Consider the following 14,559-nt stretch of genomic DNA (forward strand, 5'->3'; position numbering starts at 1 on the left):
TTTCAATCTGCTCAGTGTTTTCTGCAAAACTACACAAAATGCCCTCATTTTGCACAAGTTTAACCATGTTCTCATTCAGAAAACACAAGCACACAATATAATTACTTCAAGTGTCACAATATGACTTCAAATATCACACGTTAATCCCATGTGTTAACAATAAGGAGCAAATCAGAATCTCAGGATACTATAAACCGGAGCATGGGTGATTATGAGCTTTGGAAAATGAATCCTATTAATGGGAAATAGGAAGAGGAAGGGGGAGCTATAAAAAAGGGGACTGGGTCAAATGAAAGTGACATGGCCAAGTATGGTGACCCATACTCGGAATTAGTGCTCTGCATTTTTCCCATCCAAAGTGTGCACACACAGCAGTGAACACACACACCCGGAGCAGTGGGCAGCCATTTTTTGCTGCGGCGCCCGGGGAGCAGTTGGGGGTTTGGTGCCTTGCTCAAGGGCACCTCAGTCATGGTATTGAAGGTGGAGAGAGCCCTGTACATACACTGCCCCCACCTACAATCCCTGCCGGTATGAGACCCGAACCCGCAATCTTTCGAGTCCGACACTCTAACCATTAGGCCACGACTTCCCCAAAGTCAAAGGTAGTTAAATACAAAGCACTATAGTTGACCATCTTCTTTGAATTGAATGACCATGAGAGTGGTTGGCCTACATGATCATCTACAGGGTTTTTATACTACTTACACATACAGTACAATTACAGTACACGGTACAAGTACTTTAGATGAGAGAACTTTATTTACTGTACTTAGAATAGTTACTGTAGCAGGTTGTACACCCTCAAACTTGTAACTTGAACTGCATTGTAGCCAAGTACTTCATGCATGTACTGTATTCTTACAAAACTGAGAAATGATTGTCTAGGGGAGGCAAAGTATTTTGTCAGAAGACTAAGAAACTTGGTAATGCTCTTTTTTTCTGCAATACTATAGCACTGTAATGCAAATTGGAAGAGGATACTGAATTTATTTGAACTACAGTAATTAACAGGATACAGTATTTTGTGTTCGTATTAAATTCTTTGGCATTTGAACTTTTCTAGTGCTTTTCGTCGACTGCAAGATCTCTACAGTAGTGTAATGTAATCAAAGTAAACTTTTATTAAAGCTTATTGCTAAATTTCACTGTATCTGCATCCCTTTATGTTGAATACTGTAATAGACATGGATTTGCAAAATGATTCCTGATTCCCCACAAGGAGGTTTTCTTAACAATGTTTTGAATGGATCTCACTAGTGTGCTTTAGGCAGTGAAGTGTTATAAGTCTGTGTATTTGTCAGGTTTGTGTCATCTGATCTGAGGGCAAAGTTTGATTCTGACAATGTTTTTGACTAAAATATTTAACTTTAAGCTGGAAGTCAAACTGTGACCATGGGTAGGCCCTGTACACAGTTGAGTGTCATTGTTCAGATCACAAGACGAAGTTTACAAATTTTTGCTTTCACCATTTTATTCAGGTAACACCTCGTCTACATCTTGCGCACTGTGCTGCAACCTGCAAAGGTATGCACAAAAAAAAGGGATTAAATATTGTTTCATTTGTAGTCACACCTTACTGAAGAATACTTATGATCAAAAAAATAAAAAAAAAGACTTGCTGTCCACTTTATTGTACATCACACAATTTTGAAGCAAAAAAGTGGAGAGTGTGTGACCACCACAATGATGTGTCCCTTCTGGATATAATGAATTCTGTATGTTAAAACATACAGTTTCGTCAGGCAGATGCCGCAAATGTTTTTTTTTTTTCCTACCATTCATTCAATTGTATGTGACAATTCCATTTGAGTTTTGTGAAGGAATTCTGAAATAAAATAAAAATCCAAGATTCTTCAGAACAACAAAAAAAAAAATAGACTTGTAATGATCTGGTATTTTTTTTAAAGTCTGTATAAAAGTGACTATATGTTTTTATCTATTAAGTGTTCCTAGAATTTTGTAAGAGAATTACTGTTGTAAATAAATAAAAAATAAAACAAAGCAAACAAGTTTTTGCAATATTTAATTTTTTTGTCTGAAATTACAGCAATATATCCATAAATACCTAATTACTACACTCAACAAAGAATATATTACATTACAATGAATTCAAACAAGTACATAAAAAAAAGAAAAACAACAAAAAAGAAGAACAAATATAAAAACCCCATGGTTTCACAGCATCTAACATCCTCCATTGAGTTTGGGCGTGACTGTGTGTGTGTGCATTGGGCAGGTTTGTATATGCTCTCATCAGGCAGTGGCAGTGCTTTGTGTGAAGCAGATACACACACACACACAAAGTGATCAAACTGATGGCACGCCTGCTCGGGGTCAGCATAGCCGAAATAAATGACAGTGCAAGCAAACTCCTCACCTGTGCTTCAAAGATGCATTTGAGACACCTCTGTGTCTTACCCTTGCACAATGATCTAAAAATTGCATGTTGGTCTGTTTATAACCGCATGCTGTATGCGGTGCTGTATACATGAGATACATAGGGCACATGTGATGGGGGTTGGGATAAGTGGCAGGAAAACAAACAGGTGTGTCATCCCCAGATTCTACATCATCTAAGAGAATAATATAAAAAAGGTAGAAAATTAAAGATATTACAGGCAGTCAGAATTCATTTAAGGCCCATATTGATGGTTTTTGACAATGACTCGTGGTCATGTTAAAATGCGTCATTCGCAAACAATGGATATATATATATAAAAAAAATAATAAATAATAATTAAAAAAAAAACTTGGCAAACAAGAACGTCTTCGGGCAGAGCAGATTTTTTTTTTTTCTGGAAAAATGTTTGCAATTTTCCAATTAACTCTCAGCAGGACTGACTCAATTCTTCAACTTGCTCAAGCTTTGCTTTCAACATTTTGGCATGCCACCTCTGAAACTTTGGCACAGTAATTGTCAATGGCAAAAATGTTTTGTATGTCAAATTATAATTCTTATTGTACAACAACGTTTATGGATTTAATTTTTGTGCATATCAGTTCCTGACAGACTGTCATCGCTTGAGCTCTCTGTGCACACAGGTGAGATATAGATTTCATAATATCATTCTAGTACAAACGCCCTTTACTTAATTGAAACAGAAATCCAAAAAGAGGCTGCATGCTGCTTCATGACAAAAAAGACAACTCAGTGTAGCAGTCTGGGACTTTGAGAGACAGGTGACCACTAGCCAATGATAAAAGACAGCAGATGTCCTGGGTCCTACATATCAGTGGGTATAACATCAGAATGCAGGACTCAAGTTATCCTGTAATGCACGGCCTTAATGGAAAAATGTTGGCGGTAGGTCCTGGGGCCATTGCTACTGTAGTTCAGGCAAAAAGGAAGTGATGCCATCACTCCATGAGTCCTGAAAGGGTTATTCTGACCAGCAGCAGAGCAAACACCAAAAGTAAACCTTTTGCTTAAAGCCCAAAAGCATTAATATATTAGAAAAAAAATGGCAAGTCTTTTTTCTTCCAAAGAACAATGATTTAAGTAATTAAAAACATACAAAATTAATTTTTTTTTGTTGTCGTTTTGAAATTATTTACAATACAATTCTGAAGCACCTCTTTAAAAAACTTTATTCTAAATCTTGGAATAAAACATTTTCCTTTATTTATTTGATGTTTTTTTTTTCCCTTCCCTAGATCGTAAAGAGTAGTCTGTCATAACACAGTACCTCCAGATAGTTCTTTAGGTTTTTTTTTTTTTGTCTTTAAGTGCATTTCTAGGCGTGACCTCCATGTTAAAGAGATGGCAGGTGGGTTGAGCTGCATTTCGACTGGCATTCTTTCTCTCTATGATGCAGTATGGCTGTCCCTGCAAATTGGAGGCATTCAGAGGCTATGACGTGTGTTCATGTGTGATTTTGTCCACAGGATGGCATCGGAGGGGAGGTCAGTGGATGGCAAATTCGTTGGCCAGATCTTAAGTTCCTCACCATTATTCTCCAGGCTCTTGAGGTGGGCTGAGCATGAGTTGGGTTGGGTTTGGGGTTTTGTAAGGGATGTGGGTGGTTGGTGGTGCCGTAGAGTGTCACCTGGGTGGATAGCCCTTGAAGTGACCCCTAGACCAGGGATTCTGCGGCAGCGTCAGGCACTTTTTAAAGTGCTCCAGCTCTGCCTGTAGGTTCTCCCTCTCTGCCGCAAGCTTCTGCTTCTGAGCCATCAGCTCCTACAGAAAAAATACACACGTTACCTGTGAGACATCACCTGACCAAACAGATATTTTCTGACAGGACCTGGCATTCAGGGCTGGATCTAATATTTCTGGTGTGGAGTCATGATCTAACACTGCATTACATGGTTTATTCTACAGTATTTGTGCATCGCACTCTGCATTCCCATGAATGTGATGTAGAGTGTAATGAAATAAGAGGACAGTCTCTCAACAAAATGTGAACAAAAGTGGTTATAGGAGACACATTTGAAGTGGAAACAGGAATGTGTCTTGGCAGACCATTGAAAAAGCACCGTAATATCATGTATAATTGGGTCTAAGAAAGTTTGCATTTTTTTGTGTGTTTCTTACCCCCATCGAGTGTGACAGCTGTTCAGCTGTTAGACTGAGATTATAGTGATGCGCCTCCAGCCGTCTGCACTGACTGTGAAGAACTTGTCTCTCAATGCTTTGCTCTAGAGTCAAACAGAGAGAAACAGACAGGAAGCGGTAAGACTCCTCAGGTCCTCCTCTTACACTAAGGAAGCCATACACCTTCACACCACAACGTAAGGATTTGCTGTTCTTCTGTTGGCCAGAACTATGATATCCATCAAGCATCAGTACTGACAGGGACACAAACCCGTGAACACACATCTTACCTTCTGCATACTCTTGATATGCTTCAAAGATGGCTTCAATGCCCTGCCACCTAGATGTAGTGGGCTCGTCCTCCTCTGTGTCATCTTCCTCAGACTCCTCTGTGGAGAGCTCCTGGTGAGAAGGGTGTGGGGGGCAGTGCTGTCCGTTGGGCTGCAAAGAAGGAGGGTGTGGGTGGGGTTTGGACCGGCCTGGTGTGGTCTGGAGCTCAGGAATGTTATAATGCACGGATGAATCCACTGCATGGTTCTGTTCTGACATGACCAAGGCACCACCTGATAGAGGAAGAGACGTGTTAGATCTATTAGCTGCTCTGAAAATAAATCTGTTTACACTGAGCATGATAAGATGTTAAAATGAAACCTAATGCTCTGTTCAGCAAACCTATTTTAATTTATGCAAAATGTTCTCTGTGAATTGAACCATGGGTTTTGCGTCGCTAACACCATTCTCTACCACAGTGTTTCCCAACCTTGTTGCTAAAGACACAACAACAGAACACATTTTCAAACCCTTCTTGCTCAAACACACCTGATTCAACTCAACTTGTTATTAAAGAGTCCAAGACATGGCAGAGTCTAAGAGAGCCTGAAAGAGTCTAAGAGTCCTGAAATAGATGGGTCTGATAAGGGAGACATCCATAATGTGTACTGTTAGTGTACCTCCAGGAACAGGGTTGAGAAACACTGCTCTACCAGTTGAGCTGCAAGAATGCTATGACTTGCTGCCTACATAGACAGAAACCTTTTAATACAATAAAAAGTGCACTTTATATATCCGGATGATACTCTCAATTAACCAAAAAAAAATAAAATAGAGAGAGTTGGAATGTTGGATGATTCATACACTCTGCTGCTTCATAAAAACATCTATAGTGTCTGCGTATTCGAAAAAATACTGCTTCTAATCTAAGTGGTAAGTGGTAAGTAAAGTATGCAAACACCATGCGAGTATCATTATGGGAAGCAGAAAGTGTCCGACTAAGCCTACTGAACTTATCAACTTGTTATCTGGGCATTTCAAAACACGTGAATAATTCTAGATACCTTATTTTCTGAATTATGACTTATAGAATGAACATTAGATTCCATTTAACAACACTGTGTTTCTTGCGTACAAATTTAGTCTGATTTTCACATTGATCTAAACAAAAGCAGCAGACGGGCAGAATAAAAATGCAAATTCACTCTCTGACAGTAGGTGGCGCTTTTAAAACAGCAGAAATACAGATGTTACCATGGTTACACCTGTACACAAAGCAGCACTATGCAAGTGCAACAAAACATGTTTCTGAAACCTGTTTGTAGATAGGAAGCCACAGTATTTACATGTATTGAAACAGCCAATCAGATTTTTGTATTTGCTTGGGTGTTTATTAAACAACAAATAAATAGTTAAAAACTATTTTTTCCCAAACACTTGCTTACACTAATTTTTTATTTATTATTTTTTTTTTTGCATTTTAATCTGCACTGAAAAATGCTAGTCCAGAAAATAGATTATTCTCTCCTAATAAAATTATTCAAAACACACCCTAATAATTTTCAAAACCCATCGGAAGGTGTTTTTGCCTTATTAAAGCATTAATTTCACTAATCTTTGATACATTTTTCTAAAGCAGCGGTTAAATAAATGGCCAATGGTAAATTGTAAAAGTCTGCTTAAGTAAATATATCTTCATATTTTGATCTTAAAATATAAATATACACAGTAAGACAATTTGTTGTGGTATCAGACACATGTGACATGTATGTTGCAGAGCACTGGCTGTTTGTGTTCATTTAGATGCAGTCAAATTAAGCATGTTCAGACTTTTAAATCTGTGTTTTTTTTTAAGTCTGTTTTTAAGTCCTGTGTCTGTTTATTGGCACACATAACACATTTTGTGACATATGTAGCTGCAGACTGATTTGTTCCAATCCAGCAACAGCACAACTGTTATATTGCTCTGACCGTAAAGTCACCATGAAATAAAAATGGACAGTTCTTATTTAATTATGGAATATTGTCTTATTTATTATAAATAATTTATCTGTGTACATCATTACTTTTTTAAAAATTCCAATAACCCTCAAAAACTAAAAACATAACAACTTCAACAACACAACAACACCTCTCCTATTATCAAAACACTAAAACAATGGCAGAAAAACTAGTAAAACAAATCAATAAAACAAGATCGCAGCAATAGCAAATTAGAAAAAATGGACAAAATTTCCCACCCTACATTTTTTCTTTTTCAATGAGTTATTTCATACAGATGTGTCACAAAAGGGAAGAAAAGAATATTACAACTTTCATTTTAAGGCGACTTTAATTTAAGTATATAAGCGGTGAAATAACAGAATCTTAAGAGAGATTGAACTGCTAATTACCTTTACTCTTCTGCAGGGCTTTTTGGGTGGACTGCAGTACTGATTCATGGAACTGCTGGGCAAATTCCTCAGCAATGAAACTCTCCCAGGGTTTGGTCTTTCCGTTGACACTAACAGAACTCTCTTTGGTGAACGGGGGCTGTCGCACACTGTTCAGCAGACTAGAGCTCCTGCCAGGGATGCTGTCATTGGCTCGACATTTCTCAGGTAATGCAGCAGGGATGGAAGAGTCTTTCAGTCTCAAGGGATCTGAGAGGGACCTGTGATGATCTGAGTGGGAGAGAGGTTCTGCTGGGGGTTGGGGTACAGACACAGAGGGGGAGGGACTGGGGGGCCGTCCATTCATCAGCTCATCAGATTGGACTGGAGACTGAGAAGACAAGTCTGCAAAATAAATAAATAAATAAATAATTAGAATCATCTAATGTTTGCAGGTTGGTATATTTATGAACGTAGCAAAACATCAGATAGACTCTTGAACAAAGTGGACTGAAGGGACTTTGAAGTTATCTTGAGGGGTGTTTCGTACATCCCTGACAGTGTAACACAGATGCTGTGCATCTCCTGAGGGTCATCCACACAGTGAAACACTCAGTACATGTCATGATAATGAGCTGAGAAAACACAATGATGAACATCTGGAGCTGTCAGCTGTTTTCACACACACTGAAAACACTTCACAGTGTGTACTCACATAACAGGAGTCACTGCATGGACAAAAGCACGTGAACTGACCTGCGCATAGGGTTGCAGGGCTACTGCACAGCGGGTGAGGGTTGTATCTGATGTTGTCTAGAGTCAAGCTCTTCTGTTTTATGGCCTTCAACAACTCCTCAACCCTCTCATTATCTGAAACACAGGAAGAAAAAAAAAGAGCAAGAGAGAGACAGATAGATATTAATGTTATAGCTTGTGAAAGTAATTGTTTGTTTGCTGCCTCTACACTTGGTCCACATCAAGGCTTCTACCACCCCTGCCGGTCCTGCACTTAACTGTATTATATGACTCTGAAGTAAGCTCTAGTGTGAAAATGGCCAGATAAAAAACCCAGAGCCTAAGTAATAACATGATAAACAGCATGAATACCTCTTCTCTGTTGCTGAGTGACGTGGTTGAGGCTGAAAATGGTAAGGAAGCGTTTCTTGTCCTCCAGTTCAGGGCTGTTGTTCATGTCCTCTGGGGTGAAGCGGGTTATTAGTGGGGGAGGTTGCTCTGAAGTAGGCCGCTTGCTCTGAACAGCTGGGAGGGAGGGACTCCTCTCTCTCAGCATGCGCCTCCTCTTCCTCCTCTTCACCTCCATCATCTCCTCCCGACGGGCCAGAGTCGTCAGGTCAAACATCTGCAGAAACTCTACCTTCTGTAGGAAGAGAAGGTTTTTTTCTCAATAAATACTGCTTTACTGGGACACGGTCATTAGAGTCATGATGGAATCATCAAACATTTGATAACTTTGGTAGTAATGCATGATACTATGGTGATTTACCTCAGTGGAATCATCTAGTTTGAGTGGCGGCTGTTCTGCGACCCTCCTGAGATGAGCTCGCACCTCTTCCTCATCACTCTCATCATAGGAGTCATCCAGCTCATAATAATAACCTACAAAGGATATCATTGATCACTCAGCGACTCTTAGAAATGACCTTCAGATGATGTAAGCTTGACCCACTGGATAAAAATGGTACGAATAAAGCCCAGAGTATACTTCAGTTGTATCGTCAAACACTCAGCCTTTGAAAGTATATTCCAATTGATAATGTGCACAAATCCAGGCAGTCGCACTAGAAACTTTTCTTTTTAATGTTCAATCTCCTCTGTTTTTTTATTAACTTTGAAACAATGGCCCAGGCCAGTGTTTCCACTTTGAGGAAACTTACTAATGCAAAAACAAAAAACAAGATGCAATTGGGAGCATTTGTGCATTCAGTATGAGCGGACTATGCCAATGACAACATTTACGTCACACACACTTTACTCATTCTCTGTCATACATGTAAAAACTGAAGCATACTTTGGCCTTAATCTGCAAATATATGGCCATTTTAAGATTTTATTCATTGGCTAATCATGCAATTAAAAGAAGTGTTTGCTATCCAAAAATATTGTAGTATTTAGCTACTAAAAAAATATTACACCTTGTAAATAGTTGTATTTATTTATTTATTTTTTAACTTCTATATTAACTAGGGATGCATGATAAATATCTGCACGATATTAATGCGCATCTCATCAGTTCATTGTTCAGAACCATTGTTCACTGACAAGCTGCGCAAAACCACAATCATATATTGCGTATGTTTTGCGCAGCTTGTCAGTGAACAATGGCTCTGTGTAGTAAATGCTGCTCCATGTGAAAGCGCCCACGTTTACCTCTGATTAAAGAACCGGCTTTACTGACGAGATGCACATTAATATTGTGCCGATATTTATTGTGCATCCCTAATATTAACCCTTACTGTATATAATCTCATTTACTGACACTAAAATATATCATTCATCAGCTAATACCTGCAGTTGGCACTTCTGCTCTTTAAATATCAGCACCAGTTTTACAAAAACAGTAATCGTTGGGATAATCGTTTTTCTGGGCTGCATGAACATTTTCAGCATTTGGCTGGACCGGTTAACTACCTACCTTTCTCTCTGGCTTCCCTGCGTCTTTTCTCCTCCAAGTCCAGTTTGCTGACAGCTCGTCTGTGCTGTTGCAGGAACTCATCGTACACTAACTTGGCATCTGGTGCTAGACGTGAATGGCCCTGGTGGCTTTTAAAAGACCCGCTGGACTTCAGGCCTGCACTCAGCTCTCCGTATGGCCCTGAGAGACTCAGCGGTGCCCTCTGCTGGTTCAGGAAGCTCTGGGTGGATTTTTCCAACTCCGCTAGGAAAGTGTTTGACTCAGAGAACCCACTGGGCTGGATCGGGGGATATTTATCCAGAGTGTCCCTTTTCCGAGATCCCTCTTCCAGCTTTTCAGAAGTGTAATTACGCTCATGTTTGTAGGGGGGTAGGGGAAGCCGGCTGATATCATAGTGACCCAGACTCTGGGGCTCATGCAAAGCACGTCTAGAGTCGGTGGAGGTCTCGATGAGTGATGCGGGGTTCCAGAGCGTGGTTGGTGGTGGGGGAGCATGGTCTTTGTGCTGATGTTTTGGGGAGATGAGAGGGGGTGGAGCTCCCAGGAGAGGATGGGCATCCCTGTCTCTCTCACGATCTCTGCTGTTGGGCTCGTGATGGTTTGGTATAGGTCTAAAAGAGGAAATACATTTTCTAGTCTTAGTAAGAACTGACATTTGCAATGCAACAAAACCACATTACTGTTCCAAGGGAACCTAAACTTATCTCATTTGTATCAGTCTTTTGTAAACTGTAGAAAATGTGAACATGTGAGTCACTCTTTAAAGTCAACTGGATTCATACTAACTCTGACACCCCAACCAAAAACACTAGACTCTGACCAAGAGGACTCAGCAATTTAATTCCATCCATCCATCACCACCCATACCTAATTAGTTTTTCATAATCCAGCATTTCTGTTTACATATATTAAATAATATAAATAATATAAATAATATTAAAGAAAATTATAGTAAAAACTGTAGGAAAAAAGTGTGACTTCTTGTATGTTGTAGGCTGAATTTTTGTCTTTAAGCAACAAATATGTTCAAAGAGCTGAGAATGCAGACATCTGTATGACAACATCCAGTGGAAAATGGCCTTACCTGTGTCCCTCTATATGCAAGTCTGCAATTTCCCCCTGTCTGCCCAGGTCCAGGTGCTGCTCTATGACCTGCTGACGGAACTCTGAAACCTGGTACTGCCTGTCCTCTTTCTCTTGCCGTAGCTTCCGTTGCCGGGCCAACCAGCGCTCTTCCTCATTAGTGCGCTGCAGCATGGTGGCCACTGTCAGACTGCCAGGTCCCGCCCCTCCAGGGCCCAGATACATGCCATGGGCAGAGACAAGGCTGGGCACAGGGTGATTGGTGGAGTTTAGAGAATGGTGAAGTCCAGGCTGGATTGGTTTAGGGGTTGTAAGGGTGGGCTCTTTGGTTTTATCTGGGGGAAATTATAGTCATAATGTTTAGCTGCACAGAATGACAGGTCACACAGGTGAAACAGATAATATAATGCAGTGAAATGTGAAACTTTAGGCAAAATCAGATTCTTTGTCTAACAAGCACACACTGTATTAATTTTGAATGTCAATTGCAACACAACCAATCCCCACGTCATCACAGGTTATTGTACTGTAAGATGGTGGTGATGTTGCTACAAAAGCTATGACAAGACATTTTTTTTTTTTAATGTTTACATTTGTCTTGTTTGTTACATAATTATGATTATGGTGGAAATACATTTATTGAATGAAGTTAACTTGACTGACTGATTCAAATCCACTTGAAGTCAGCATGAAATGGAAGCTCACCCTTATTCATTTGAACTTATTGTGTATAATTAATCCATGCATGTGTTTCTTTTCTTTTTTTAGCTCATAATTAAAATGTCACAACTTGATCTTCCTGTGTAGCAAAAGACTTGTCTATTAGATAATCCAGACTTCTTGCTACTTACATTACATTGCAACTTATAAAATAGAATTATCTGTAGTGGGACCTAGTATAGTGAATCTCACAAAAACATGTCACGTTCCACCCCTAAATTTTAATACCATCCATCATGATGGTAAATTATTTATTATTTTATTTAATTCACATTTCACTGAGTATTTAAACCAGAGTATAAAACTGCTGAAGCTAGTACAACAAAAGATATCCTACTAAGCATTCATAGTGTTTTTGCGGTTCAGTTGGTTTGGCATATGTGAATCAGTGTTCATACCAGGTCTGTTCATAGTGATTCTGTCTGCAGGTTTGGCTCTGTCATCTGGGGGACCTCTCAGCCCATGAAGCTCAGCCAGATAGTGGCTCTCCACAGCCTTCTCTCGTGCTGACCTCTCCTTCTGTCGCTCTATCTCTCTCTCACGTTCTCTCTCTTTTTCCCTTTCTCTCTCCCTCTCTCTCTCTCTCTCACGCTCCAGCTCCTTCTCTCTCTCCCTTTCTCGCTCACGCTCTTTTTCTCGCTCAGCCTCTCGTTCCCGCTCTTTCTCGCGCTCACGCTCACGCTCGCGTTCTCTTTCTCTCTGTCGCAGCTCGTCCTCCATCTGGAGTCTGTGAAGACACAACACACACACTGATGAGCTCAAACTACAGAAACATAGCACAAACTAGGGGTGTGCGATATTGACAAATATAGATATCTCAATATTTTCTGGAATTTTATTGATAATGATAATAAGACATTTTTGTGTTATTGTGCTGACATCTTTAGGACTACCGTGGACAGCTGACTCCTAATGTTTTTGATATTCTTCATATTCTGTGTGGTGGTCAGTTCACAGCAGTGATAGAAAGTAGCTAATCTTTTTCAATAAGTTTAAATTGATTTTTACCTTTTATGGGCATTTTTTTTTTTTCTATAAGTGTGGATCATCTTTTGAGTCAAATTCTTACATTTAATCAGTTGGTTAGAATAAGACTTTTAGACTTTTACCAGGCAAATTAAATCAGTATCAACAAAATGTATCTTTGCAATGCAAAGGAAACACAGAAGCTGCATCTGAAGTGGCATTTAGATGTATCTGCACACTGTTTAATGCAGCTCAGAGGGACATGGGATGACTTAACCTGCAGTTACAAATACAAATAAACAATATTTTGCTATTTGAAATTATATATATAAAAAACTAAAACCCCCAATAGGTGGCAGCAAGATACTGTTAATAAGTGTGTCATTGTGATTGAACCAAATTAATTTTGAATTAATGTAAATTAATTAAAATTAATTTCATATATAAATGTCAAATTGCACATCATTAAAACAACAATTATAATATTATCGCAGACGATATACAGTAGCGGAAATATGTGTTTTTGTTTGTTTGTGAATCTCATTGTTGGTAAAGCTACTTCTAAAGTTTGTGCTGCAACAAGCAATTCATAAATAATAAACTAGTCCGTCAAACTACAGTCAAGCTCCCCTTTTGAAGTTACACTACAAGCCATTAATAAAGAACATCTAACTGCATTAAAGCAGTTCAAAATGGGTAATATTTTTTAATTAGATGCAGTCAGAGCACTACTAATTATAATGTTCTTGATAGTATATTTAAAATATTATAATGATTATCATTAATTTGTACACAATAAAACAATAATACTGAATAATTTTGTGTACAACAAATTCACTAAAATTAATCAGTCTCCCCAGGACAACATATTTAGAATTTTTTTTAGATATATTTTTTTCTGTTTACGTCAAGATGTCATTGTGTTTCTTTGTACCTCTCTGACAAGCGCTCCGACTGTAGGCTGGACAGTGACGGGTGGCCTAGGTCTCCAGGGTAACGCACCCCAGGCAGGTGCATGTGTACCGCAGATGGGTGAAGAGGAGGTAGAGCACCCCCTGCAGGTAGCGGATAGAACGGTGACCTCATCGCTGACAGACAGAATGGATCATCCATTCTAAGAGAGTTAAAATAAGAAGAAACTTAGACAGCTATAAATAAGCCATTCATAGTTTGATTTCTTGAAAGAATTTAAACACTGCAGCTCTTTCTAAACATTGATCTGTTTATCTGAGCATTCTGACCAGCCCCACACAGCAATACTGATTCAAATTGAGTTTAGGGCTGTTTGGCCAACAAGTGGCTGAATTGGGAGTTGTTTTGGGAAAGGTGCCATTGTGGAGATGTGGTGGTACAAAAATTAATTACATGATCACCTTTAGTCTGTTCTGTGCAGTACATTAAGCCCCACTCACACCGAGAACAGTAACTATAAAGATAACTATAATGATAAATGTATTAGTGTTCTATATATTAATATTCTGTTTTTATAAGCACTTGCTGCAGTTATGTGGCATGCTGCCACTTTAAATTCTCAAGCTCTTTAAAACTGTGTGGAATCTGATTGGCTGTAAATAATTTTATCATTCATCAGTCGTTATTTTATAGTTGTGGTGTGGAATTCCTTATTCTAATAGAATTAGGTGATTATTATTGATTGACTGTTAAAACTTTATAGTTATAGTTATCATCCTTTATCTTCCATGTCATTGCTATAAGAACTAAAACAGAATAAAACAGTATCCTGTCCCCATTAATGCTCAAGTTTTTGGTGAATAACTAGGATTACAGTGTTGAATAGACTACTATAATGGTGCTTTTTGGAGCAGAACAGAATAAATTGCCATTCATATTCTTGTATGCAAATAAGCAGTGTGAACATTCTGCTTAATGTCTTATGTTGTGTTTCATGAAAGAAAGACAGTCACGCAGATTGGAAACAACCTGACAGTGAGTAA

At 38.9% G+C, this 14,559-nt stretch overlaps 1 protein-coding gene across 5 annotated transcripts in view; it reads right to left on the reverse strand.

The window, feature by feature from the left end:
• Positions 1–2,009: 2,009 nt before the first annotated feature.
• The window catches only part of gse1b (Gse1 coiled-coil protein b), a 212,204-nt gene continuing 199,654 nt past the window's right edge, over positions 2,010–14,559 (reverse strand). For all 5 annotated transcript variants that reach the window (XM_042774994.1, XM_042774993.1, XM_042774995.1 and 2 more), the window contains 11 exons: positions 13,539–13,718; positions 12,037–12,365; positions 10,920–11,253; positions 9,836–10,446; positions 8,687–8,799; positions 8,290–8,560; positions 7,939–8,052; positions 7,204–7,587; positions 4,831–5,103; positions 4,541–4,644; positions 2,010–4,183 (listed from right to left, as the gene is read on the reverse strand). In XM_042774994.1, coding sequence (XP_042630928.1) covers positions 4,046–4,183; positions 4,541–4,644; positions 4,831–5,103; positions 7,204–7,587; positions 7,939–8,052; positions 8,290–8,560; positions 8,687–8,799; positions 9,836–10,446; positions 10,920–11,253; positions 12,037–12,365; positions 13,539–13,718 — 2,851 coding nt within the window. In that variant the 3' untranslated portion in view covers positions 2,010–4,045. The remainder of the gene's footprint in view (positions 4,184–4,540; positions 4,645–4,830; positions 5,104–7,203; positions 7,588–7,938; positions 8,053–8,289; positions 8,561–8,686; positions 8,800–9,835; positions 10,447–10,919; positions 11,254–12,036; positions 12,366–13,538; positions 13,719–14,559) is intronic.

Source organism: Cyprinus carpio, chromosome A18 (assembly GCF_018340385.1).
Source record: "Cyprinus carpio isolate SPL01 chromosome A18, ASM1834038v1, whole genome shotgun sequence".
In the NCBI taxonomy this organism is placed as follows: Eukaryota; Metazoa; Chordata; class Actinopteri; order Cypriniformes; family Cyprinidae; genus Cyprinus; species Cyprinus carpio.